Source organism: Heloderma suspectum, chromosome 2, assembly GCF_057233095.1.
Source record: "Heloderma suspectum isolate Gila_16-S chromosome 2, 16-S_ref, whole genome shotgun sequence".
Lineage (NCBI taxonomy): Eukaryota > Metazoa > Chordata > Lepidosauria > Squamata > Helodermatidae > Heloderma > Heloderma suspectum.
The window spans coordinates 48,810,189-48,836,304 of NC_139459.1; the positions used below are offsets into that span (position 1 = coordinate 48,810,189).

The 26,116-nt window shown below is 41.0% G+C and overlaps 1 protein-coding gene across 3 annotated transcripts; it reads right to left on the minus strand.

Moving 5' to 3' along the window:
- Positions 1–410: 410 nt before the first annotated feature.
- On the minus strand, positions 411–25,570 carry HMGCR (3-hydroxy-3-methylglutaryl-CoA reductase). Of its 3 annotated transcripts, none has more exons than XM_084833461.1 (20): positions 25,487–25,570; positions 16,498–16,690; positions 15,899–16,010; positions 15,077–15,164; positions 14,378–14,462; positions 13,636–13,741; positions 13,191–13,297; positions 10,298–10,414; positions 9,540–9,691; positions 8,183–8,424; positions 7,898–8,070; positions 7,257–7,451; positions 6,309–6,467; positions 5,829–5,986; positions 5,592–5,697; positions 4,552–4,722; positions 4,000–4,140; positions 3,738–3,896; positions 2,527–2,681; positions 411–2,404 (listed from the first exon to the last, which is right to left on the minus strand). In XM_084833461.1, the coding sequence occupies exons 2-20, from the start codon at positions 16,660–16,662 to the stop codon at positions 2,350–2,352; spliced, it is 2,646 nt and encodes an 881-aa protein (XP_084689587.1). In that variant the 5' UTR covers positions 16,663–16,690; positions 25,487–25,570; the 3' UTR covers positions 411–2,349. The 3 variants fall into 3 exon arrangements, with proteins under 3 accessions (XP_084689587.1, XP_084689586.1, XP_084689588.1); XM_084833460.1 differs by lacking the exon at positions 25,487–25,570 and adding an exon at positions 25,159–25,334; XM_084833462.1 differs by lacking the exon at positions 25,487–25,570 and adding an exon at positions 24,943–25,334.
- Positions 25,571–26,116: the final 546 nt, after the last annotated feature.

Here is a 26,116-nt window from a genome sequence, read left to right on the forward strand (position 1 = left end):
GGTCAGGGTCCTTGGAAATGGCTGCTCAAGCCTCTGCATCACTGAATTTGCCTGCATTTTCTGCTCTGGGTCAACTGTGGGGAGGGGAGGAGCATTTGAGCCACCCTGCAGAACCGTTGTTGTCCAGCTTTCCCTTATTACCAAAAGCCTTACTCAAACTCATTCAAGCAGAAACTGGTTATGCATTTTGACATTTACACCTATTCTGAGATAGTTTGTGTGCTACCAAGATGTATACTAGTGCAATGCAGGACTCCACAAGTCAGCAATAGATTCTTAGACACCCTCACCCTGGCTCCAATGCTGGGAACTGGATCCTCCGACAACTTCCTAGCACAAAACCTACTTGAGATCAATATGAACAGGACCATGTTGGTATTTACACTTAAAGTAACACAACTTCACGACATTGCTTTTGCACTGTTTTAATGAAACTGAAAAAAGTGTCTGTACCAAAATGTACACAATTTTGTAATAGTACAAAATGGTTTTTTTGAAAGACAGAATGCCAGTTACATTCACCAAAATGGACACTGAACAAACCATTTATTGCTAGCTCAGTGTTGCATTAAATAAAATCAGTAAGTTCAAACTCTGCATAAATAAGAAAATAGTAACAGTTTCGACAACAATACTGTAGGGAGATTGACATTCATGATGCTATTTACAAGTAGCCACAGCACATACCTAGCAAGTAATAGGTGCTGACTGGTTTTTAGCTTTTTGAACCTAATACATACAAATTAGAGACCTTTTTTTAGCAATTAAGGAGTACCACAATTTATACTGAACTTGCAGTAAAGGGGAGTCTTGCAATGGGTTCCAATGGGAAGTCTAAAGGACCCCAGTCTTCAAACCAGCTTCGAACAGTGAGCCATCATTGCATCCAGCAACTGAAAAGTGCATCTGTACTCCTGCTCCCCTTCTTCCGCTTGGTTCTCCCATGTAGCATTGTGGTATGTTTCACTGAAATGCAGCTAACTTGGTTGCATTCACTTTTCTTTTGACATCATTTCAACAAATCCTATAGTTAGTAGTTCTTAAAAAAAAAAATAGTAAGCAACTTGGAACTTCCCCCCAAATAAATTACAATTTCTTCAGGAAAAGAAATAAAGCATCAGTAATAAAGTATGACTTTAACAGCTCTCATTTCAAGACACACCTATTTCTGCAGAAGAAATTCCCGCCATACTTTAAAGTAATGATTGAGAAATATGTAAACATGTTTTTGACTTGCTTTAATTCCCATTAAACAACCCTAACCACTTAAACTTTACAAATAATGTGGTCCACTGGGAAGTTCACCTTGGAAAAGCACCACGGAAATTAATACAGTGCTTTTGAGCACCCGCTAGTCATTTTTACAGGGCTTGCCCAATAGAACTTCCCAGTGGATTGTGCCCTTAGGTTTTTCACCCCTGTGCAAGATAAACAAAGTATCTGAATAAAACACCTGAGAAATTTAACTCAGTGGTTTTATACCTTGAAATATAGTCTCTACCAAGTCCATCTATATTGCAAAAATTCATATTTACTTTAAAGGGGGGAGAAGGAGAACTAACTTTAAAGAGCTGTATATACAGCACAACAGAAAGTGAAGCTCTCCAAAAGAGGCTTATAATACTGTTGTGACTTGATTCAATTATCCCAATGTCTACATTCTAGACTTAAAAATGTGTAAGAAGCAATTAGATCAGACTTGACAATTACAACAAATTTGAAAACAAAAACTGGAAGGCCTCCCCGGCCCCCACCCAAATTTGCCATCCTGCCCAAATGAGATGGATTTGGTAGAGCTGCGTGTCTGGCTATTTCCTTGACCCAAAGGAATGGTAATGTATTTCAGGTTTGTGGCTGCAGCGGATTTTTATGCACAAAACGCCAAGTTAGCCTGAAAACAGTGATCACAACACAACATTGCAAAGCAACTAATCAAGTAAACCGATTTAAAAAACGAAACCAAAAACAGGTAGTTAGAAAACTTGTATTTCTTCTCAGTAGAATATTTTCACTCCAAAAAGAACAGAGGCTGATTCTTTTGGATACGTTGGATAAACTACCTGGAGCCCCACTCTATAAAATGTTTGAATCCAGACAAGCTAGAATCCCATCAAAATTAAAACCATCTGAAGTATTTCTCATCGAGAAGCATCCTTTTATGGCAAACAAAGGGGGAAAGGATGCAGCAAGCCATGTGTGGACTACATGTCCACTGATCCTTTCAAGGGTCTTTCCAACTATTCACTGTACTGAAAATTATCTTCCTTCTAAAATTCACAGATCATGTGTTGTTTCTTTTCACTTGTCAATTTGCCATAGCAATGCTTTGCTTCAAGTTTCTGTCAAGATTCAAACAGCTTTCTTGGTGCATGTTCTTTGAAGATCATGTAGATTTATTTTTGATCTATCAAAAAGAAGATACACATTCAAATTTGTTAGATTTTTAGATTATGTATTTTGTTGGCTGTTGGGATACAGGATAGGAACAAGATGTTGAAAGACTAGACATGTCTGTTTCTTTCTTACCTATTGTGGATCATGTGGCTTTTGACCAAATGCCCAGCAGCTAAGGCAGCCATTAGGGAGAGTTCTCCTGCCATTACTGTAGCACACACGATTTTGGCAAGCTGACGGGCATTTTCTCCAGGGTTGTCTGTACTTGCTCCCTGCACCCCCAACATCTGTAATCAGGGATAAAAAAATATGTTCTAGAAGGAGGGAGGAGTATGTGCTATTAAAAAATGCTCCGATCCTTGCCATCTTACAAGGAACTATCTGAAGTTCCGTAGAAACATGAAAAAATTAAGTAGGCTCCAAGATCAGTGGTACAGGCACAAGCTTTACATTCAGCAAGTCCCACGTTTGATCCCTGGCATTTTTAGATAAATAGTCTCCTGGATCAAGATTGGTAAACTTTTCTGCATCAGACCTTGGAGCCACTGCCAGTCACAGTAGGCCAGGGATGGGGAACCTCTGACCCACTGGCGTAATGTGGATCACCAGACTTCAGAACCCAGCCCGTGACACTCCCCAAGCCGTGCCTCCTCTCTCTCTGCCTTAGCCACACCCTCTCCCAATCCCACTGCCACACACCCAGTGCAGGCAATAATGACTGCAGTGCTACTCCACTCCAGGTTCCTGCTTCTGGCTCCCCACATCCCTTTTCCCCTCCAACAACTCCTGGGGAAAAGAGAAGTGTGTGTGTCTATGCATACACCATGTAGGAGATGTTTGAAGTGATAAACTAGCTCCAGATTTCTACGGAGGCAGTGCAACCCTCAGGCTGAAAAAGTTTCCCCTCCCCTTGTAGGAGGCAGTAATGGTCTGAACTGAAGAGACCACATCTATTTTAAGAACAAGAGTATATGCCCTACATGCTATGTTTCACAAAGCCAGGTGAATACCTCAATAGTCCCAGGAAGTCACTGTTCTGAAATTACAAACGTTCTTCTCATAAAGGCAAATGCCTCTATTATTTTAAATGCAGGCATGCAAGTGAAAGGCAAGCATTTCTCAATGGGATAGAAGAGACATTTATCCATATCCTCTGGATAAAAATAATCAAATAATGAAACAGAAGCTCTTAAATGTGGGAGCTTGCAGGGCAGAGGGCAGGGTTTCCAAACTGCAAAAGAACGTAAGCCAGAAACATGCAACTAAGGCCATACATTCACAGCATGATACAGAACTGGATAGGGTTATAATTTAGCAAATTTATTTCCTCTGATGCGTCATACCTGCAAACAAGCCTGCTGTGGTAACAGGTTAGTTCCTCCACCCACAGTCCCAATTTCTATCGAAGGCATTGTGCAACTGATATACAGATCTTCATTGTTAGGACCAGCTGATTCCATCAGTGTGATGCAGTTTGAGCTGCTGATATTTTGGGCTGCATCCTACAGTCAGTGGATAAATTCAGCATACATTTTAGCATTAATAGCAACTCAAATATATGATCTCTCTCACACACAGACACTGTTACATAAATGAATAACATACCTGCCCACATGCAATATACATGGCAGTAACAATGTTTGCTGCATGAGCATTGTAGCCTCCTATGCTGCCAGCCATTGCAGAGCCAACTAAATTCTTGTTTATGTTGACTTCAATCATAGCCTCCGTGGTGGTCTTCAGTACCTAGAACAAACCCACAAAAATTAGCTAAAACAGTAGATCTATGCTACTCAGAAATAAAACTCTAATTGTTGTGGAAAGTAAAATAGTCAATCAAAAAGGAATACACACACCCTTGAAATATCACCAGATTGGACTACATGCAAGTAATAATTTGAAGGGAATTCTAATGTCCCTACTAAAACAGATGCTGCATGGTCAAGTCATGGACACAGTACTATAGCCAAAGTTAAACAGGTGTGGCTTTGTAAGCTGCCAGGGGGAGTTTCCACATGGGAACAGACAAGCTCCTCTGAACAGGACAGGGAGGAAGTGCAAATAAAAGACAGTGATAATTTAAAAATGAATACAGTGCAGCCCCACTTAATGAACGTGTTGCATTAAAAGGTGTTGGTTCACAGAGCAAGTACTCACTTCTTTAATAACCTTTGCTGGAATTACTGCTTCGCAGACAACAGACTTCCCTCTTCCTTCTATCCAGTTTATAGCAGCTGGTTTTTTATCTGTACAGTAGTTACCACTAACAGCTACAATGTGGAGATCAGGAAACTCTTCTTGCAGCCTTGCAAGTGCCTTCTCAGTACCCTGTTTAGAGAAGGGGATCGGAGTGGGGGTAAGAAGAGAAAATATACTGAGTACCAGCTATGGTGCCTTGCAGTACGGAATGACCTCTGCTCAAGGGAATAGGCGTTTCCCAGCGGGAAACTGGGAAAAGGAAAAAGCAGAATTTTCCATTAAATAAATTTTAATATTTTAAGTAGTATCACTACTGAATTTCAGAGGCAGCATGCAAAAACACGTTATAAAAAAATAAGCTCAAAGTTCACTTTTTCACAATTAGAATAAACCAACAACCCATAACAATAGTTGCTCTTTAAAACATTTGCAGATGGTATGCTATGCTAAACACTGGGCTGGACTCAGACTTTGCTCAAGGGATGTTCCTGCTTGTAAGAGCGAAGCTCCAGTCAGGCATACTTCTGCTGGGGTATGTGTGTTTCACCAAATCTTTGCTTACTCTGCAACTCCTTGTGCCCTCTGAAAATCTGCTCTGGGAAACGGGGAACCACCCAGTACAGTGTGGAAAATGGTGCTTGGGTCTGCAGTGGGAGGAAGGAAATTGGTAGATGTTGTTTCCCCACAATTTTCTGCTGGCGGGATCCCTCCACTGGATCAAGACCCTTATGTTCACAGAAGGTGAAATCTGGATCCAACACACTGCATTTGATAGTTTAAGACAAATTAAACATAATATAGATCTATATTATCTGCAGCCAGGACATCACACACCTCAGGACACAGGAGCTCTGAGAATGTTTTATTGTGAATCATTTGAAAAGTTTAAGTGTTTAAAGAGCACGCACTTCTCCATTATTCTCAGGGTATCTTGAATAAGTTACTGTGTTTTCAGACCAGCATCTTTTTAAATAAACAGAACAAATTCTGGATCTTACTTTTGAAATCATATTCATTCCCATTGCATCACCAGTTTTAGACTGGAAGCGAATATAAAGGTTGCGGCCAGCCAAACAGATATGAAGTCTTTGTAGACGAGCAAACCTGTAAAGGAAATGTTTAATTAGATTAATATATACTATAATATTTGCATGCTTTGCTTTGGATTGCTTTTCAGCAAAATAATGCTAGATTCCACACACGCGCATTATATATTCCTTATATAAAATGCTAACCTGCTTGTGCTATCAAATGCATCTTTGACTGTCTTAAACCCCTCTGGTGTTTCAAGCCAAGCCTTCACTTCTGCAGACTGGCAGGCAGTGGGCAGTCTTACCACAGGCCCTCGTGTCATTCCATCTGCCAGAATACGGCTACTGGCACCTCCACCAAGCTGAGATAAAAACACAAAGTACGATTAATGGCTAGTAAATGTGCAGGTTTAACAACAACAAAGTAACTTTTTAGAGTTATGTAGGGCAACATCCAATCTTCTGCTCACACAATGGAACTTCCCCTTCCTCTCCCCCCACTGCACTCCCTGCCCCACCCATCTGCTCTAGGGGGTCCCCAACTGGGGCTGCATGAGAAGAGGGAATCCATTCTGCCAGCAGTGTCCATTGTGCTGGCAGACAGACCCAAGTGGATACAATTCAATCCACATCAGCTGCTTAAAATAGAGCCTTACCAACTCTGCTTGTGTGACCAATACTTACACATATTGCTCTGCACCCCCTATTTGTGCTTGCCACTAGGCAACCTTCTGTTGTCGCCATTGGAACTTGAAACTCTTTCTTGTCCAGAAGAAGGGGGCCAGCCACTCCCACAGGGATTGGCATGTATCCAATCACATTTTCACAGCAGGCACCCAATACCTTAACAAAAAAGGTCGATACTATAAAAATATTGCTATTATATTGTCATTGCTATTATACACGGAGATATACTTTTTGAGCAATATCTTAAAGCAGCAATTTTTAATCTACTAAAGCAACTTTACTTTGATCTACTAGAAAATAGCAAAAATATGAAGCAAGCAAGAACTTGGAGTTTACAGTAACTTGATATAAACAGTAAATAATTTTCTTCCACTTCTCCTGTTCAATGCAACTGCCAAATTATGTGTGTCAAGTAAAGCACCAGTTTAGGCTGTTTTTATATGTCAGTAAAATGCACCTGCATTATATAAGGTATAAGATATCCTTGATATCTTGATAAGATGTATGGCACAATTAAATAAATGCTTCCTTAATGATAATGCCACTAGCCGAGTTTGCTAAAACACAAAACATAACTTGCTTAAACATTTTCATGAGCACATGCTTGACAGGAACAAGAAAGTGGAGCTTGTATAATCTTGAAATACAGTCATTCTGCATGCTGGGAAGAAAATGTTAGAAAGAGAAACACACATTCATGTTTGCTAAAATTACAAAAGGAACAGAAAACCCAAGGACACCCCTTCTCCACTGTCTACACCACTAAACTATATCTGATTATCTCCCTTGTCATTTATCTTAGGCTGCAAAGTTGTAACTGCTATTGATTACCACACTCAGTTAATTCAACTCTAAATCAAGAATTATAGAACACTTGATGCCTCAAGTTAAATAAATTAACAAACAAGCCTGCACATCCTTCTGTTAGCCTACACTTCAACTCACCATGGAATAATCGTAGTTCTTGTAGGGAAGATACTGTATGGAGGAAGGTTTAGGAAGCTTCTGAGATAACATTTGTCTACGAATCGACACACCACGTTCCTGGGTTTCCATCAAAGTTTCTAGCTTGTAAGCAGGAATATGCTTTGCATTGACTAAACTAATGACTTCAGCATCAGTAAGAAATTTTATACCCATCTAGGAGAAGGAAAACATACAGTTACTTTTTCATTTTCAGTATTTACAGGTCAGCTCTTTGCCCAAGGCAATATACAACATTAAAAACAACATTACAATTAAGCAAAAAATTAGTTAAAAACCAATTAACATCCAAGATAACAATAGATTCACTGATGTCTGCTATATTATCAGTACATGAAATTTTGTCCTGCCAGTAGAGGCTTTCTGAAATAAACTCTCTACTCACTTTGAGAATTTCAGTTATTATAAAGCAACTTCAGTAAAAAGCAGGGAGTTTCCAAAACTACTGTGAAAGTCATATTTACAAGGTGGACATGTGTACTGCAATCCACTGAAAAATATTCTAGCAAAAAATCGATACTCAAATATTATTAAAAATACTTTTGCACAAAGATCCTAAGCAATTTAAAGCATTAGATGACTTCATAATTCTCTTTGCTTACTTTGCCATCCTGAAATATACTGAGACATTCTTCTACAGAGCGTGGCTGTTTAGGTAATTCAATTCCAGTATCTTTTCTATTGCTGACTAAGGATGTTTCTTCAGGCGCACAACTACCAACCACAAATGTGGCCTTTGCTGGCGATTCTAAGAGCAGCGGCTTTATAATTTCATCTGCATTAAAATCAACAAGGGAATATGAGGAAAACGCAGAAGTCTGAGTGTCTCAAGTTTCAGTATTAAATTTTGTTAAAAAATTACAAGCAAAAATGTCAAAGGAGGTTACCTTTTTCTTCTTTGGCAATAGGAACATCTACTTTTCTGGAGTTGGGATTATTTTTTAAAGGTACAGATTGCTTTCTGCAGCAGTTTTCAGGATTTTTTTTCTGGATCACTAATGGGGATGTTATAGGATTCTTCAATGACAGTGTGGATTCCATCTCTGTCTGTTCAAAGAAGATGTATTTGACAGCAAGGAGAAGAGCTAAGCCAAGAGTAATTACTTGCTCAATGTCCATACTGGCCATTCTAGAAAGGATTGAAGAAGAACATCAATAACGCAAATATAGTAATTTAACTTACATTGCTGTAATGAAGGCCTTCATGACGGTATTTTAAGCCAAAAAATGTAGCCAATCCAAGTTTTTAAACTTCTGCATGTCCACTTTCTCCTTCCATTCACTGAAAATATTTCCCATCACCTGCTGGTTATTGGGATTCTTGCAAAGACTGCTGGACTAAGTTGACCTTGATCTGATTCCTATCTACCTTTGATACCTGGAACTGCCTCCTTGGTACCTCCTCCTTTATTTCCTTCAAATCCCTCCTCAGAACTGCAAAATTTCGGTGGTGTGACAGGGCACTGTGGAGCCACCAAAAAGGCTGGTGTGTGTGTCTCTCTCTCCCCATGCAAGACCATGTGCTGTCCACCCTTGATACAGAGGAAACAGATGGGATGGGCATACCATATGGTCGCTATCCATCCTCCCCTCTTGGCCAGTAGTATTGGCCTGGGATGGAACCATCTTAACTGGTGTGATTCCTGACTACAGTTATTCCCTGTGTGGAATATTCAAACTCAAAACAGCTATCCCACTGCATAGTAATATATGAATGAGCCCCAAGTAAAGTACTTCACTTATTTGAGTAGCCGCCCAGCATATAAATCAATTGGACAATCACAACTATAAATAATTATTCACACTGGGCCAGGACAGAAGTAACTACTCTGATCTTTTATCCATGTTTATGATATTGGTAAGAGTCACTCTCCTTCCCTCAGGGCCAATTCCTCCTTCCGCTACAAGCTTTAGCTATAATGAAGCAGATACTAGTGTCAACCATGATAAATACTGATCAGTGTTCTTTGGTTAAAAAAAAGCTCCTGAAGAAGCACACACACAAAACATTCAAGAACTGCTCTTAAGCGTTTCTGTGTGTGTCATTCAATGAATATTATGAGATCCTACAATAATTGACACAGAACATTCAAATTCAAAGGAGGAAAAGGAATGTCATCATTTAAGTAATTAAGATATATTGGGTCTGTGGTCATTTGTAAATAACAATTTAAATAATGAAAAATTGCCTAAAGTTAATGACAAATGCAATCAAATATTGATTAACATTATGTTTAAACACACCTGGAAAGATAGAATTGCCACAGAGAAACATTAGGCTCAATTCTCTTTGGTGCATTTTCATCCAATCCCATAGACATTTCTGCTGTGCTGTTCTGAGCAGATGGTTCTGCTATCCAGCGACTGTGAGCATGAACAAGAACCAAACCTAGAGACTGTAAATTTAAGTAGTACATTGTTAGCTACTCACCTCACCCAGGAGTATGCATCAATATACTACACATGTCAAAGCTGGCATTAAATATAAAGCTGAAGTGAGATAGAAGCTATAATAGTTAATTTCAATTTATGGTCCTCCTTTTTAATTGCATAGATTGATTTTCATAAGAAAATGGGACTCATTACAAGTCATGGATCCTTCCCTCCGCCCCCCTTTTCTTCTTCTGTTGAAGTTAAAACTTTTCTAAGGTAAAAATTGTTGTTTTGACAAAAATAAAGTCTGAAAAAAGCAGCTTGCACCATCGTTAGGAAGGAAGAGTTCGAACTATCCAACCACTCTCTTAACTAATGGTACACAAAACGTTGAGTACCAAGACTTGGGGAGCGGGGATCACTAGAATTTGTCCTCATGCCAGGCTCTCAGCCCACATAGCTTTACTCCTTATCCTTTGTTTTGATCTGCATGTCATACTCTAGCCAAAGAGAACTAATACCCAAGTTTGCTGGCATTTGAATTTGTATATTTGGGGAGACTCTGCCTTTTGTTTTCTTGACTAATGGTGATGGTCACAGTGAAAGGGTTAACAAAAGCAAAGACTTACCATAATCATTTTGACCCTCTGTGTTACAGGATTAGGTTTGTTTTCTTCTTCTTCAAGGACACGAGCAAAGTGACTAAGCTGCCATATGGGACGACCTTCACGACTTTCCCGTGAAAGCTGCAGGAAGAACAAAATTGTTTATTCAGCACATGCATTCACTGTCCTGCACCGGATCTTCCTTCACTGTCATGCTATACAAACATACAAATAAGTCTACAGTATGAACTGTTGGTATCTGGAGAAAGTTTTGGGGTGAATGACGGCAAACAAGCGGAGATTCAATCCAGAAAAGACTGAGGTACTGTGGGAACAGAAACTGACTAATCTGGATAAGAGGATTACATCTAGTCCTGGATGGAGTTGCACTCCCTGTGAAGGATCAAGCACGCAGTTTGGGTGTGCTCCTGGACTTGGCACTTACTGAGGAAGCTCAGGTGGCAGCGGTGGCCAGGATTATTTTTTACCAGCTTAGGCTGGTATGCCAGTTGCAACCCTAGCTGGACGAAAGATCTTGCCTTGGTTATTCATGCTCTGGTGACATCCAGACTGGACTACTATGATGCACTGTATGTGGGGCTGCCTTTGAAGAGGGTTTGGAAACTTCAGCTGGTACAGAATATGGCTGCCCAGATATTGGTGGGGGCCAGGTGGTCAACTCATGTGACACCTATACTGAGCCAGCTGCACTGGTTACCAGTGCATTTTTGAACCCAATTTAATGTGCTGGCTTTAACATTTAAAGCCTTAAATGGTTTGGGCCCAAGCTACATGAAAGGCCACTTTCTCCTGTACCAGCCTGCCTGGACTTTGAAAGAGAGGTCCTTCTCACTTGCCCAACCACCAAGGGTGGTTAGGCTGGTGAGTACAAGGGAAAGGGCCTTTGCAGTGGTGGCTCCACAACTCTGGATTAAACTTCCATCAGGGGAAGTCAGGCTCCTTCTTTGCAGGTCTTCAGGAAAGCTCTGAAGACCCACCTGTTTTCATTGGCCTTCTCCTAAGTCTGGGTTATTGGATTTTACTGGTAAGTTTTGATTTTAATTGGCAATCTCGGAGTTTATGGATTTTATTGAAATGTATTTCTATTCATTTTCAAAAAATTGTATCCACACTGTGTGGTTTTAATCTTGCATGCCACCTTGAGAGGGTTCCACCCTTAAAGGCAGCCTAGAAATAATTTTAGATAGATGAATCATAACAAACTAGCAGTTTATGAATGCCCATGCTGTTACCTTACTCTTTGTAGCTCATATGATGTTAAAATATAGTATTTAAATTACTTAACATCCCAGTATGAATTTCTCCTGCCTAAGGCTGACTGAAATTACTAGGAACTTCACATAAGAACAGTGAAGGCTGACTGAAATTACTAGGAACTTCACATAAGAACAGTGAAGGCTGACTGAAATTACTAGGAACTTCATATAAGAACAGTAGCAGTTGTGTGCAGCTCCCATTCAATTCAATTGCTCAGGAAAAACTTCCCAGTGGATTGCACATATACCAATATTTTTCCTTTTTAAAAAAAATCTTAGAACAAAAAACATTTCCAAAATAATCTTAATAAAAATAAGCTCACCAAAAGAACTTCAAATAGAGAAAATACAATGCCTCACATTAACTACATACATAAATTTATTTTATTACAATTATTTATATGCTGCCTTTCAGGATACAAACCTTACCAAGCTGGCTTACAAGTAACAGAAAAATAATAAAACCACAACAATATTAAATTTAAAAAATCATTAGGATCCTCCTCACAGGGCAATTAAATTGAATTACATAGTTACTTATTCACTGCATGTGCAATACACTTTAATTATGGTATACTGTGTATCTTATCATAAATCTTACCTTTCTATAATTAAAGCACTGTAGTTTGTATATTTGGATATAAAGTAATATTTGTGCAAAATATCAACAGAGACCAGTTTACAGTAAATTTGTTCCATCTTCCTTCTTTTATGTTTATATGGTGTAGTTAATTTGACCACGAATGTAAAACCCCACACTTTATCTACCCATTGGTCAGTTTTGGATGATCATGGGGGTGGGGGCGCAAAAGAACCCATCATGGTTTCCCTGCCCCTGAGATTTGCATAATTACCCAGGCTGCCATGTTATCTGAACCTGCCACACAGTGTGGTGGGGGTAACTTCTTACAAATCCATGACTTGTAGTACAGGTTGTGGGGTGGGTAAGAAGCCCCTGCCACGTTCGGACGCCACGGCTACCTGCACTGCATCACAGGTAATTATGCAAATCATGGTTGCATGTACAACACGCAGGGGAAGAACCCACAATGGTGTTTTTTTTGCCTCCACCATTGTCAGAATGCAGCCATTCTCTTAGGGTGGGTATAACTCGTGATCTCCAATCCTTTGCCTAAGGAGTTCTAGCAGCAGTGACCATGTAGTATTATATCCCTAAGATTCTTGTAAATTAGCATGTCTGTAATTCAAAAGAAAATATAGCGGATCTAATGGAATTTCACATCCCAGAATATTTTCTAGAAAACTATTCCCCCCCCCCCCCGCCCAATTGTTTTGCCAAGGAAAATTCCCCCCATATGTAAAAGAAGTGTATTTTATTTTTCTGGCATGTCTAACAAATAGAAGAGTGATTTTTCTTTATCTTATTTACAATAACTGGGGTCATACTGTCATAACTTTAACAGTTTTACTGTTATATTTAAATAAAATGTATGCTTTTTATTCTATTGTCTCTCCCAGATCTCCATAGGTATATTTTCTCCTATATTTTGAGCCCATTTCATAGTAATGTCTTTCACTTGTTCTTCACTTGCACACTTGTGAATCATAGTAATTTAAGATCTTAAATAAAATAGATGGTTATTATTATTATACCAGTTATTATGTTGATGTGCTCTTACCTCTAATACCAGGGACACACATGCAGGAAAGAAGGTCATGAAGACAAAGTAGTTGGCAAGGACAGACATGCAGCCAAAACAACACATGATTTCGAGCTGTCTCACTCCTGTTAAAGAGGCAAACACAAAGCAATTAGCGTCACAGTACTTTTCCAATGGACTGTTGTTGGGTTATTTGAGGGTTGTTTCCCCCTTCAACAAGCCATGCTGCCTGGGTTCAGACAACACAACAAGCTGTGCCTGGGTGTGTGATTAGGCAAATGGTGTCCAGCACACACCAAGCTTAAGCAAGCCACTGTGGCTTGTTTAACCCACGTTGATTGTGCGAACCAGGTCGATGACTACAGTAAGTAGTAAGACACATAGTTGCCCATGATATGCCAGGTCAAGATCCCGAAACTTAACTTTTAAATCCTTGCTGTACTCTTAAAATTCCCCAGCTTACCTGACATTGTACCAACACCAATGACAAGACACTCAACGAGGGCATCAAGTGTAAATGTAGGGCCAAGGATTGCCATTCCACGTGAAATATTCTCTCTTACTTCATCCTATACAAAACCCCAAATATTTAAGTCAGTTAATATATAAATTGGAAGAATTATGTTTGTTAACTATATTGATGGTGAATAAACAATTAAAAATCAGGCCAAATAGGTACAATTGTTTTGTATCCATGTTTTCTCAAACCCAAATCCATTTACGTAACAAGAAAAGGGGACCTAAGGACAAACACATGCCTTCTCCTTTTCAGACAGTTGCTGCAGTAATAAGGTGTGATAATAAACTGAAGATGATTAAATATTACATAAAGCATAATACCTTACATAAAGTATTTAAACAAGCCCATGGTCAGTACAGACATGAACATTTGTTTCTTAATTATCCCTAAGGCTTTGTTCTGAAATAACCATTTTATGCAACAGCTTATCCTTTAATGGGTTTTATATATAACACAGAACATATGGTGTCAGCTATAATCACTGAGATAACATACCTAACAAAGGCTAAAGCAATGCAAGACAAGGTGCACAAATTTTTTGACTTCCAAGCATATTTCTAGGTAAACTGGAGTAAAAATTCCATTATACCTCAGTACTTGCTTACAACAAAAAGGATGCATCTAGGCCCTGAGTTGTGCTATAAAAATGTACTTTCTTTCTACTGGACTAGAGACTTTGGCTGACCTGTGAATTGGAGCTGAGTGCAAATTTGGCTAATGCGCTGGCTCTGGAGAGGTCAATCAGAAGCAAGAAGAATGGCAGAGCTTCACTGAAAAGACACAGAATCATATTGTGTATTTGAAATAGAGTTACAAACGTACAAAACAGCGTATACCCCCCCGAAACCACCTTAATTACGTAAGCCCAAATAATTTATACCAGAATGAGCAACATTTTAACTTTTTAAGCTTCAAACATACATTAAGTAAGATGTCTTTTAAGGGATAAATTCATTCAACACACCTAATCTTCTACATGCCTTTAGGGTACATGAGGGCATGGGGAATGGAGATAGAACAGAGTAAACAGCAATGATGACATGCAATATAATGCGGGACAAAGAATCCCACTCTTCCTGAAGGGGGAGTGGAAGGGAGGGAAGGAGTACTCTTTCAGTGCCAGTATAGCACCAAAAGGTTGAAATGGAAACAGGAAACTTCTGTGGAGAGCTGCCAATGGGATTTTGCGGGCCTAGCACTGGACATTTAGAGAGGGTGGGGCACATGAAGTGAAAGCACATTCCAGAGGCCTCATGTGTGCCCTGGAGGCTTCTGGGGTGTGCTCCCACTTTGCCCCATCCCATCCATTCTGAGCTTCACGACTGGATCTGCTCCTGTGCAGATAAAGGCATATTTCATACATACAACAATGAATAATACATACTTCAAGCCTGTCAGTTCCTTATCAAGGAAATGAATCACCACTGTACTGAAGACAAAACTTGAGAAGATGGTGAAGAGCCCAGCAATACCTACAAAAAAACCAAAAGTCTATGTAATAAGGCATTAAAACCAAACGCACACACACATTTCCTCACAAAGCAGCACTTTGTAAATGTTTACTAATCTGAATCTTTTCCTTTGCAGCAAGCATATGCATGTCAGACCCTACCATGTAACTGCTACATCATTTTGCTTCAGGTTACACAGAGGATGAACATGGTGAACAGAGACTGTTCTACCTAGTTGCTAATGTGGTCCTATCATTCTGACCTGTATAAATACTTTCTAAGGAAGAATTCAGTGCATAAATTCCCTTGGGTTAGATCAGCATAACTCTGGAATGAACAGTAATAATCCCCAGAGCCATTACATGCAACTTCTGCAGTCCTGAGCAGTCCAGTTGGGTAATCCACATGCCAGAACCACACATGCATGATTTTCCCCCTTGGCAGGGCTTAGAGTCTTAAGAAGGAACTTGCTCATGCTCTCCTCAGTTATTTCAACATCTCTAACGTATCTCCAAGCAGAACCTGTCCTAGTCCACAAAACGTTGTGAAGTGCTGGCAATATAAATAATTTCTCGTGCAATTTGCCCACAGCCTCAATTTAGCAACCTTTTGCATGTGCTGGACCCAATTTGGGTAATACACAGGCACAAACCTATTTTTATGCATTGATCATGTACAGAAGTTAACTATTATGCTCCATTCACTTGTATTGTACTAGCAAAGTAATAGCCATGATACAAAGCAATGTATCTTACCTAAAATATATTTTGATCCAAGCTGCCTCAGATTTTGAAACTGGAAGTATATATAAAGGATTGCTATACAGCGTGTGATTGTCAGTATTATGATATCACTGCTCAAAACATCCTGCAACAGAGAAAACATCATTTATTTTTTAAATTAAAAAGTAAGAACACTACATTTCTGAAGAAGTTCAATAAAAGCTGTATTAGAATTTTAGGCATTTAATCTTTCTGAAATGTTATTACTAAAGTGTCTGCAATTCATTAATCCCTACAAATGAAAAGTTACTAAAACTGCACTTTATCTGTTCAAAGATGCACATATCCGAAACTTGACTTAGGATCACGTGCACTCAAATTAATTTAGTCAGCAGCTAGCGTTAAATATTGCTTCAATGAAGCTATCTCAGCTTAACCTAGTAGATCATTTTCAAATAGCATGGTAATAGCTATTTGATAGCTATTAAATAGCAATTTAATAGCTATTTAATAGCAATTTAATTTAATAGCAATTTAATAGCTATTTGATAGCTATTAAATAGCAATGCATCAAATAGCAATGCAAATAGCATTGGTAAGTAATATGTAAAAGAATTAATGTAACATCTTACTTCTTCAAATTTGGGGCATTCATAATTCCAGCCACAGATCTTGTCATTACCAGTGAACATCTTCATGGACATCATACAGATGGTAAGAGTTACAGTTCCCACAATGACCTCCCATGGGTGAGAGGCCACAAAAAGGCCATGCATTCGAAAAAGTCCAGACAGCATTTTCAAAACTGTTCCCCCAGATCTAGGACTAAATAAAAACAAAAACTTGATTGTGTAATAAATTATGCGTAAGGGTAAAAGTTGAAATTTAAGAAGTTCCATAAAGGTTTGGCAGTGATGAAATATTTATTCATGTAACAGTAACAAAGAATTATAGACGCTTCTGCCTTCTAGGAAACTTCAGAGACCATTCCCTCCCAGATGTTTTAGGCAGCGCCCTGCTAGGACCCTCCTCCTCCACACAGCAAACACAATTGAGATTGATGGGACCCCAACAGATTCCAGGCACCCAGTAGAAGCTTGGCTACATGGCTTAATTAAGAATGGAAAAGGAAAAAACTATCTGGAGAGAGTTGGAGGGCAGGAGGTGCCTATTCCTAAAGGAGGGTTATGTGTGTGTCCTGGCTACTGCAGGTTTGCAGTGCCAGGGGCTTTCACCCCTGCTGCTATCAGATGACAACATGATTCAATACAAAAAGTAAGCTGCCACTTACAAAAGGGTGTTCTTGACTATATGGATCACAGTCAAGTAACAGGTAGCCAACTAACAATATCCAACTAGTCAACTGACTGGCATCCTAAGCTTAGCTGCATAAGATGTTCCAACTCGTTTTTTAAAAAAAATTAAGTCTGTTGAAAGGTTGTATTCTATCTTACAGACATCCACAGATGAACTTATTCTCCTCCCCTCTCACACACATATATGTCAACCATGATTATACATTTTAGGCATGTGCACTAATATAAAATTATGGGATAATAAATTTTGTGGACATATTAGCAAAGCTAATGTAAACATGGAGCTGGAGCTGATTGTAGTTCAGATCACGAACTTCTTATGGCACAATTTAGAATCAGACCAAAAAGAATAGGGAAGACCCACAGATCAGTTAAATATGAGCTCACTAATATTCCTAATGAATATGCAGTGGAGGTGAAGAATAGATTTAATGGACTAGATTTAGTAGATAGGATCCCGGAAGAACTATGGACAGAAGTTCACAACATTGTTCAGGAGGCGGCAACAAAAAACGTCCCAAGGACAAAGAAAACCAAGAAGGCAAGATGGCTGTCTGCTGAGACACTGGAAGCAGCCCAAGGAAGAAGGAAAGCAAAAGGCAACCGTGATAGGGGGAGATACGCCCAATTCAATACAAAATTCCAGAGGTTAGCCAGAAGAGATAAGGAATTATTTTTAAACAAGCAATGCGCGGAAGCAGAAGAAGGTAATAGAACAGGAAGGACAAGAGACCTCTTCCAGAAAATTAGAAACATCAGAGGTAAATTCCAGGCAAAAATGGGTATGATCAAAAACAAAGATGGCAAGGCCCTAACAGAAGCAGAAGAGATCAAGAAAAGGTGGCAAGAATATACGGAAGATCTGTATAGGAAGGATAACAACATCGGGGATAGATTTGGCGGTGTGGTCAGTGAGCTAGAGCCAGACATCCTGAAGAGTGAGGTTGAATGGGCCTGAAGAAGCATTGCTAATAACAAGGCAGCAGGAGACGACGGTATCCCAGCTGAACTGTTTAAAATCTTGCAAGATGATGATGCATGCCATATGCCAGCAAATTTGGAAAACACAAGAATGGCCACCAGATTGGAAAAGATCAACTTATATCCCCATACCAAAAAAGGAAAGCACCAAAGAATGTTCAAACTATCGAACAGTGGCACTTATTTCACATGCCAGTAAGGTAATGCTCAAGATCTTGCAAGGTAGACTCCAGCAATTCATGGAACGAGAATTGCCAGATGTACAAGCTGGGTTTAGAAAAGCCAGAGGAACTAGAGACCAAATTGCCAATATCTGCTGGATAAGGGAGAAAGCCAGGGAGTTTCAGAAAAACATCTATTTCTGTTTTATTGACTATTCTAAAGCCTTTGACTGTGTGGATCATAACAAATTGTGGCAAGTTCTTGGTGGTATGGGGATACCAAGTCATCTTGTCTGCCTCCTGAGGAATCTGTATAACGACCAAGTAGCAACGGTAAGAACAGACCACGGAACAACGGACTGGTTTAAGACTGGGAAAGGAGTACGGCAGGGTTGTATACTCTCACCTTACCTATTCAACCTGTACACAGAACACATCATGTGACGTGCTGGGCTTGATGAAGCCAAGGCTGGAGTTAAAATCACTGGAAGAAACATTAACAATCTCCGATATGCAGATGATACCACTTTGATGGCTGAAAGCGAGGAGGAGCTGAGGAACCTCATGACAAAGGTGAAAGAAGAAAGTGCAAAAGCTGGGTTGCAGTTAAGCCTCAGAAAAACTAAGATTATGGCAACCAGCTTGATTGGTAACTGGCAAATAGAGGGAGAAAACGTGGAGGCAGTGACAGACTGTGTCTTTCTAGGCGCAAAGATTACTGCAGATGCTGACGGCAGCCAGGAAATCAGAAGACGTTTACTTCTTGGGAGAAGAGCAATGACAAATCTTGATAAAATAGTTAAGAGCAGAGACATCACACTGACAACAAAGATCCGCATAGTTAAAGCAATGGTATTCCCTGTAGTAACCTATGGCTGTGAGAGGTGGACCATAAGAAAGGCTGAGCGAAGGAGGATAGATGCTTTTGAACTGTGGTGCTGGAGGAAAATTCTGAGTGCGCCTTGGACTGCAAGAAGATCAAACCAGTCCATACTCCAGGAAATCAAGCCAGACTGCTCACTTGAGGGAAGGATATTAAAGGCAAAACTGAAGTACTTTGGCCACATCATGAGAAGACAGGATACCCTGGAGAAGATGCTGATGCTAGGGAAAGTGGAAGGCAAAAGGAAGAGGGGCCGACCAAGGGCAAGATGGATAGATGATATTCTGGAGGTGACGGACTCAACCTTGGGGGAGCTGGGGGTGGCGACGGCTGACAGGAAGCTCTGGCTGGTCCATGAAGCTGGTGGGCTGGTCCATGAAGTCACGAAGAGTCAGAAGCGACTGACCGAATAAACAGCAACAATGTAAACATGAACATATACTTCAAACATATACTTCGACATATTTATTATGATTGTTGTTGTTGTTGTTCAATCGTTCAGTCATGTCCGACTCTTCGTGACCCCATGGACCATAGCACGCCAGGCCTTCCTGTCCTGCACTCTCTCCCGCAGTGTGCTCAAGTCCATATTCATTGCATCGGTGATGCTATCTAGCCATCTCATCCTCTGCCGTCCCCTTCTCCTTTTGCCTTCAATCTTCCCCAGCATCAGGGTCTTTTCCAGTGACTTTTCTCTTCGCTGGATAGCATACCATAAAAACTAGACTGTGTCTCCATGTTGTACCTCGCAATATGAGAAAAAATCATCCAACTTCAGTGCACATCCTCATAAAAGGAGACAAGCCAGATGACTAAGGTGAGAAGTGTCTCACAGCCAAGACACTTAGATTGACTCACAAAGGGAACATTACATTTCATGCAGTTCATTCCACTGAGCAGCAAATATAGCATAATTGCTACCAGGTTCCAAAACTTTTGTTTTTCGTATCAAAAGAAATAATTTTCAAGTATACTTCTTGTGGATTTTTTTCCACCTAGAAAATCTGGGTTCTCCAACACTAAATGTCAAGCAGTAAAAGCTTGAAAACAAGTGCTGCCTATGGCAGGAAGAAATTGCCTTCAGGTGATCAGGCAAGGAAGGTTTACATGAAGTTGGTTCTTTTTCTTTCGATGAAAAATCCCTGGGTAATGGGATGAGTGAGTAAAAGGGCCAACAAAACTGTGGACTAGTACATTTGGCAGGTGTATTTGCAAGGCTGAATTAATATACAGATTCTTCAAGTTTTGCAGGGTTAAGAAAAACTATGTTCTCATAAAATATATAGGTTAACATTTCCAAAACCAGAGTATTCTTATTGTATATTTCAAATGTTATGTTTTAATTTTGCCTACATAGTCTAGGCTCCTCAAATATATGATGGGACACAAGTGGAATTCTTACATGTATAAGTACTTTAGCCCATATCACTTCAGTTCAAAACATCTCAAGAGAAAGTGGCAGTTCTGCTTTCTTTTAACAGCACAATAATTCATACGTAATCTGGGTATAATTTATCATCACCTAGGCTGATCACTAGCCTTTTTTTTTATCAATACCATTCACAAATCATACAGTAGCATCAGAAGGAAACTACATTAATTTTTCAGAAACTACATTCATTAATTTTTCAGTAATTCTCGTTACAATTGCTAATGGCATTATGTAAACTATAGTAGGTTCTGAACACGAAGTAATGGGAGTGGCTAGTCAAGCAGTCAAATCAGATTAGTTTATAGTAGTCTTTCAAATCAGGATCTGTTGTAGGTCCAGAAAGATTGTGCCATACAATCCCTGTGTCAGACAGATGGGCTCTTCATTTCACTTCAACAGTCACCTTACCTTCCTTAAAAGAGGTTCTGATTTTGTTGCTGTGCAAATATTAAGACTGTTGTGCAAATATTAATTTTTCACAATCATATATAAAAATATCCTTCCTCCATCCAGTCAGTACTGACTCTACAGGCAAAGAAAGTGATTTGTTGTGTGGGGGAAATTAAAATTAAAAAAAAATTTAATTGGTGTTAAATTAGAAGACTCTAATTTAACACCAATATTTCAAGAATGCAACTAGCTTGTTAGGTCACACCCAACACAGAACAGGAAGATTCTTGGCTACTGTCTCAAATACAAAATCCTAACTACTTTAGTCTTCAATTTTATAACCGTAGCATGCATGCACATACTACACTTTTACAAAGTAATCCTCCTTGAGGATGTCACTCCTTAATCGCTATTACATTTCAGCATGGGCCGTACCTGGGTACGGGCCCCAGATCTTCTGAGCTGTGCCTGGATATTCAGAACCGCCCCAATTGCCTTCATCTATCTTAATACAAGCCTGCTTCTTCCCCCTGAGCTAGCCCTGCAGTTACTAGAACTTGGGACTCACTCCTTAGCAGACTAATAGGAAGTGTAGCATGAAGGTACCAGCCTTTTAAACTAGAGGGGAGACTACCATTTTTCCTTCCACAGTCTGCTCATTTTCTCTCTCTCCCTACATTCCCATTATATAAGTGGGAGGAAGATAGGAGCTTCTTGCTCTTTTATGTTCAAAAGCCGCAATGCTTTGTGTCACCTTGGAGACTCACAAACTTGCTGTGGCATACTAAGTTTTCATGGACTGTAGTCCACTCTACAGAAAGTTATTTTGAAAGATGTTGCTTTCTACGTAACTGAAGAAAAATGGCACTTGCTGAAATAAAGGTACAGATGCCCTGATGTTCTCTGTTGCACCTGATCCCCCTGGACTAGTTGGCTTTTTGCCCACACATGCTTTCCCTCCAACTGCCTCCCTTGAATCTTTCTGAGTTTTTTCCCCCCTGATATCTAATGTCCTCCTCTCCCTTGTACATACACCCCTTTTACAAACAGGGATGTCCTTTTGAGATAAGGTCCATTAAAGACACATGCACACACACACATATTTTAGAGCCTAAGGCAGCTGCCTCAGACAACTGATTTGGAATGTCATGAAAAAGCAACAAAACATACATTATTTATTATTTTATTTTCACTGCCAGAGAAGGGGAGAGGCGCTTGTAGGATTTTCTGCCTCAGGAGCCAAAACAACTTAAATGGCTTTGGTTACTACTATGCACCTTGACTTGCGGGGAGGCATCATTTGCTGCTCTACCTCAGACAGAAAAAATGTGTTGGGGCCAGCCCTGGGAGTGGCTGTAGAGACCTGTGGGATAGGAAAAGTTAGCTGAGATGGTACAGGAAATAATATGGGGTGGGAAACAACTGGGGGTACAGAGGGATCTGTGGATGGGAAACATGTTCAAAATTACATCAAACTTATTGTGTAATCCTAAACATGCTTGCTCAGAAGTAAGTCATACTGAGTGGAATGGGGTTTACTCCCAGCTAAGTAAGTGTATGTAGGACTGGAGTCTTACTCCTTAGTAAATGTGCTCAGAGCTGCAACCTGTCTTATTCACCCTGAAGAAAAATCCAAAATCTGGATCTAGAGAGAAGCCTGGGGACTGATAACTTTGGTAACAAAAAAATCCAATAACCAAAAACAAAGGTAGCCATGCTGGTCCATGAGGACCCTACACATACACACACAAACACACACACAATTTACAGTTGGGCAATACCTTTATTAGGAATTTTGGTTGATCCTAATAAATGTATCCAACTGTGCATTTTAGTACTTTCAGAATCTTAGCTGATGAGGCTGCTACAAACTTGATTGGGTGTAGATTTTAGGATTGCAAGAAGTTAGAGCCCAAGAACTGTAAAAATTGTGTTCTAGAATCCCAGAAACTAAAAAAAAATAAAAAAGTATTTGAAATAATATGCGGAGCCACCTCTAGCAGTGGCTCTCTCTACCTCCTCACCTGGTCTGAGGGCCAGAAGCAGCAAAGCAACATCCTCCAGTCTTGGGGTCTCTGTCCTGTGCTATTGTGCTTTTTAGTGACTAGAGATGTGGAGTGTTTACTCAGAAGTAAATCCCACTATGTTTAATGGGGGTAACTCCTTAGCAATTGTGTAAATTTGCAGCCATTTGACCATGGGTTATTATAGTTATAGTACATTCCCACATGCTCCCTTGCTAGTGTGCCATATTCAGTTTGCAATTAATCGTTTGACGTTTAAGGTCCCATACAGCCGGGGGGTGGGGGGTTGTCCTAGTCAACCACACTTGGTGAACCCATAGCATGGAGAAAAGGACAGCCTTTTTCTTCCCAGCGGCAGAGTTGATTGGAAGGGACATCTTACACATTACAGGTAAGCCTCTATACATGGAAAAATGAGGATTTTAACACACACCCCCTTTGAAAACCTGGCAATGCAGTGTCATAATAAAAACATGTATCTAGGGAGGTATGCTCCAACACCTTCTTTCAGTGCCATTATGTTCAGTCTGAAATTTATCTGTAAATGTTTAAGGTGCTGTACAGTTCGCTGGTCACAGGCGATCCTCCCCATCTGGATTTGGCCTGAAAGACCAAGGAAATGTGTGGGTGCATGGCAGGTAAGTTGTAAGCAAGCACAATTTGTGACACTGCACAGTTCTGTCCTGAAAGCAAGCAAGAGGTTAAACTGCCCTCTATAAGAACTAAATTATAGTAATTATTTCTAATTATGCACATATAGTCGCATATGTAAATTAGCATATGCAAATAGTGCAATTTTGTGTCCTATGGGCCTGTACCCTGGATCTTTTAGATACCTAGCACTGCCCCTACCTTTCAGCAAGTCAAGTGCATGCCACCAGCAAGTCCCTTCCAGAAATTTATTCTGACTGAATAGCTAAGACAGAAATTCATGGGCAGATTATCCTTTTGTATCTCCCTCTAGTCACTTCTGATCCATACTTTCCTAGACTTATGAAATATCTCCCACTGCACTTCTGCAGAAATGGAAAAGAAATTCCAAGACAAACATAGATATAAAAGAAGAGGCGAATTAAAGTGTAAATTAGGATTATATTGGACTTGTCACCACTTGGTCCCACCTTAAAGTACTTCAAACTGCACCCATTATTGATCTGAAAGTGACATAAATAACCATACAGGTAAACAACATTAAACATTACACAGTACTTAAACAGTACTTGACAGCCAGAACAGGGTAGGTTTTAAATGATGTTTTAAAAAAAGGATTAGAGGAAAAAGCAGAACTATACAGGGAAAAAGGTGAGATTACAACCTACTTAAGTACCATGGCTTTGCAAATATTACTCTACAAGCCACACCCACAAAGCATCCTTGCTATACACAGACAATACTAAATGTGACAAGAATATAAATTAAATGGGGGGGGGGACATTCAGCAACTCCTTAAACAGAATTACTAAAAGCTCCTTATTTTAACATGGCAGCTGATGTCCTCCTTTTTGGACATCCATACATTGTTCGAGACAGACTTTCAGGCCTCTTTTACCTTTTGGGATTTTATTTATTTTGAATTTTTCTAGGTTGCCCCTCAGCTCAGTGAGCATTGGAGGCGATGCACAAATAAAAACATTAAAAAAAAAAGAAATAAACGACAAAACACCGTACAACGTAAGCTGTACGATCAAGCCAGCGTCCTGACTTGGCGACCTATTTTCTCCTCAGTCTCTCAAAGCATAACGCCAACCGGAGGCCATGATGCTTTACTACCCGTAGGCGAGGTCCAAGCCCCCGCCCCTCGGCCTCCCTGGCTCATAAGATGCTAAAGGAGGCCGGCGCGGGAAGCAACGGACACAACAGCGAGGCCCAGTGGAGACACCGGCGAAGCACCTGCAAGGCGTGGTGGGGACAGCAGCAATTCTGCCCCGACTGTCCTGTCGTCTGGATCCCCGCCGCCCCCCACGGAGCCATTAAAAAGCCACAGCAAAATGACCGGGCCTGCGGTCAGGCTGACGTGGGAGCATATTCCCTCTGCGGGAGCAGGTGAAGGCCTGCGGTGGTGAAGGTTCCACGGAGGGTAGACAGGCAACGACGCCCTCCACATACCCGACTCCCCCGCTCCACGGGACCGGGGTCGGCGCCGAGCTACGCCTCACCCCCTACCACCGTTTCTCCGACACTCCCTCTCGACCCTTGCCCGAGAGAAGGCGGGCGCCCTAGACGGGCTCGGCGGTGCCGACGTCTCCTCAGGAAGGCAGAGAGTCGCTCCTTGACGGAGCCCCGACGGACCCGCCAAGAAGGCCCCCTCCAGCCCCCAAGGGAGCTGCCCGAAGCGCGCCTGATCAAAATTCCCGACCCCGTCCGAAAACGATGGAAACCGTGCCCGTCTCCCACCGCAGCCCGGCTCAAGGCGACACTGTCGACCGGTCTGTACCTCCGTCAGTCAACGACCGGGATCGTGCTGGAGCTGGCAGGCCAATAGACGCCTCCCCTTCCTCTGTCCTCCTTGCCGCAGACTGAGGCGACCGCCCTTCCCGCTGCACAAGGACACCCGGCTCACAACACCACGGCCGCTGCCATCGGCCGATCGCGCAGCCAATGGCGAACGTCCGGCACGCCCCGCCAGCTTATACGTCACCCGCTCCGTCACCTTGGCAACAGGCGAGGGAAGCTGTGCAGCGCCCGACAGATCAGGAGGGGGCCACGCGCCATCTCGCCACGGGGACAGCGGCCAATGAATCGCCGCCCAAATCGCCTCGCGTCTCCTCAGTGGTCCATGGGCTACTGCCTTATTTGCATTTGGGTTTCAGCGCGCCAATGGCCTTTGCGCTTGCCAGCGGGAGAGAGGAAAGCTCGGAGGACTCTAGGTTTCCTTAACCGATTGATTGTGGGTGCCTCTTTTTTCCTGTAGCAGGAGGAGAAGCAGGGCTTTAAGAACTGTTTTTAATTTTTCTGTACCCGTAACAGTTTCCTGACGGAAATTCAGGCAAGCCTGTTGAATTCGTTCTGTCTTGCAAGAATTAGAGGCAGAGGCCTCCTCCTGCCGCCATAAAGGTAGCAACCA

Coding starts and splice junctions, on each gene's coding strand:
- HMGCR (XM_084833461.1), bottom strand. CDS start 16,662: ATGCTGTCTGGACTTTTTCGAATGCATGGCCTTTTTGTGGCCTCTCAC. Junction 13,742..14,377: donor CACTCAGCTCCAATTCACAG/GTCAGCCAAAGT, acceptor GGTTTTGTATAG/GATGAAGTAAGAGAGAATAT. Junction 8,071..8,182: donor TATTGCCAAAGAAGAAAAAG/GTAACCTCCTTT, acceptor ATTTTAATGCAG/ATGAAATTATAAAGCCGCTG.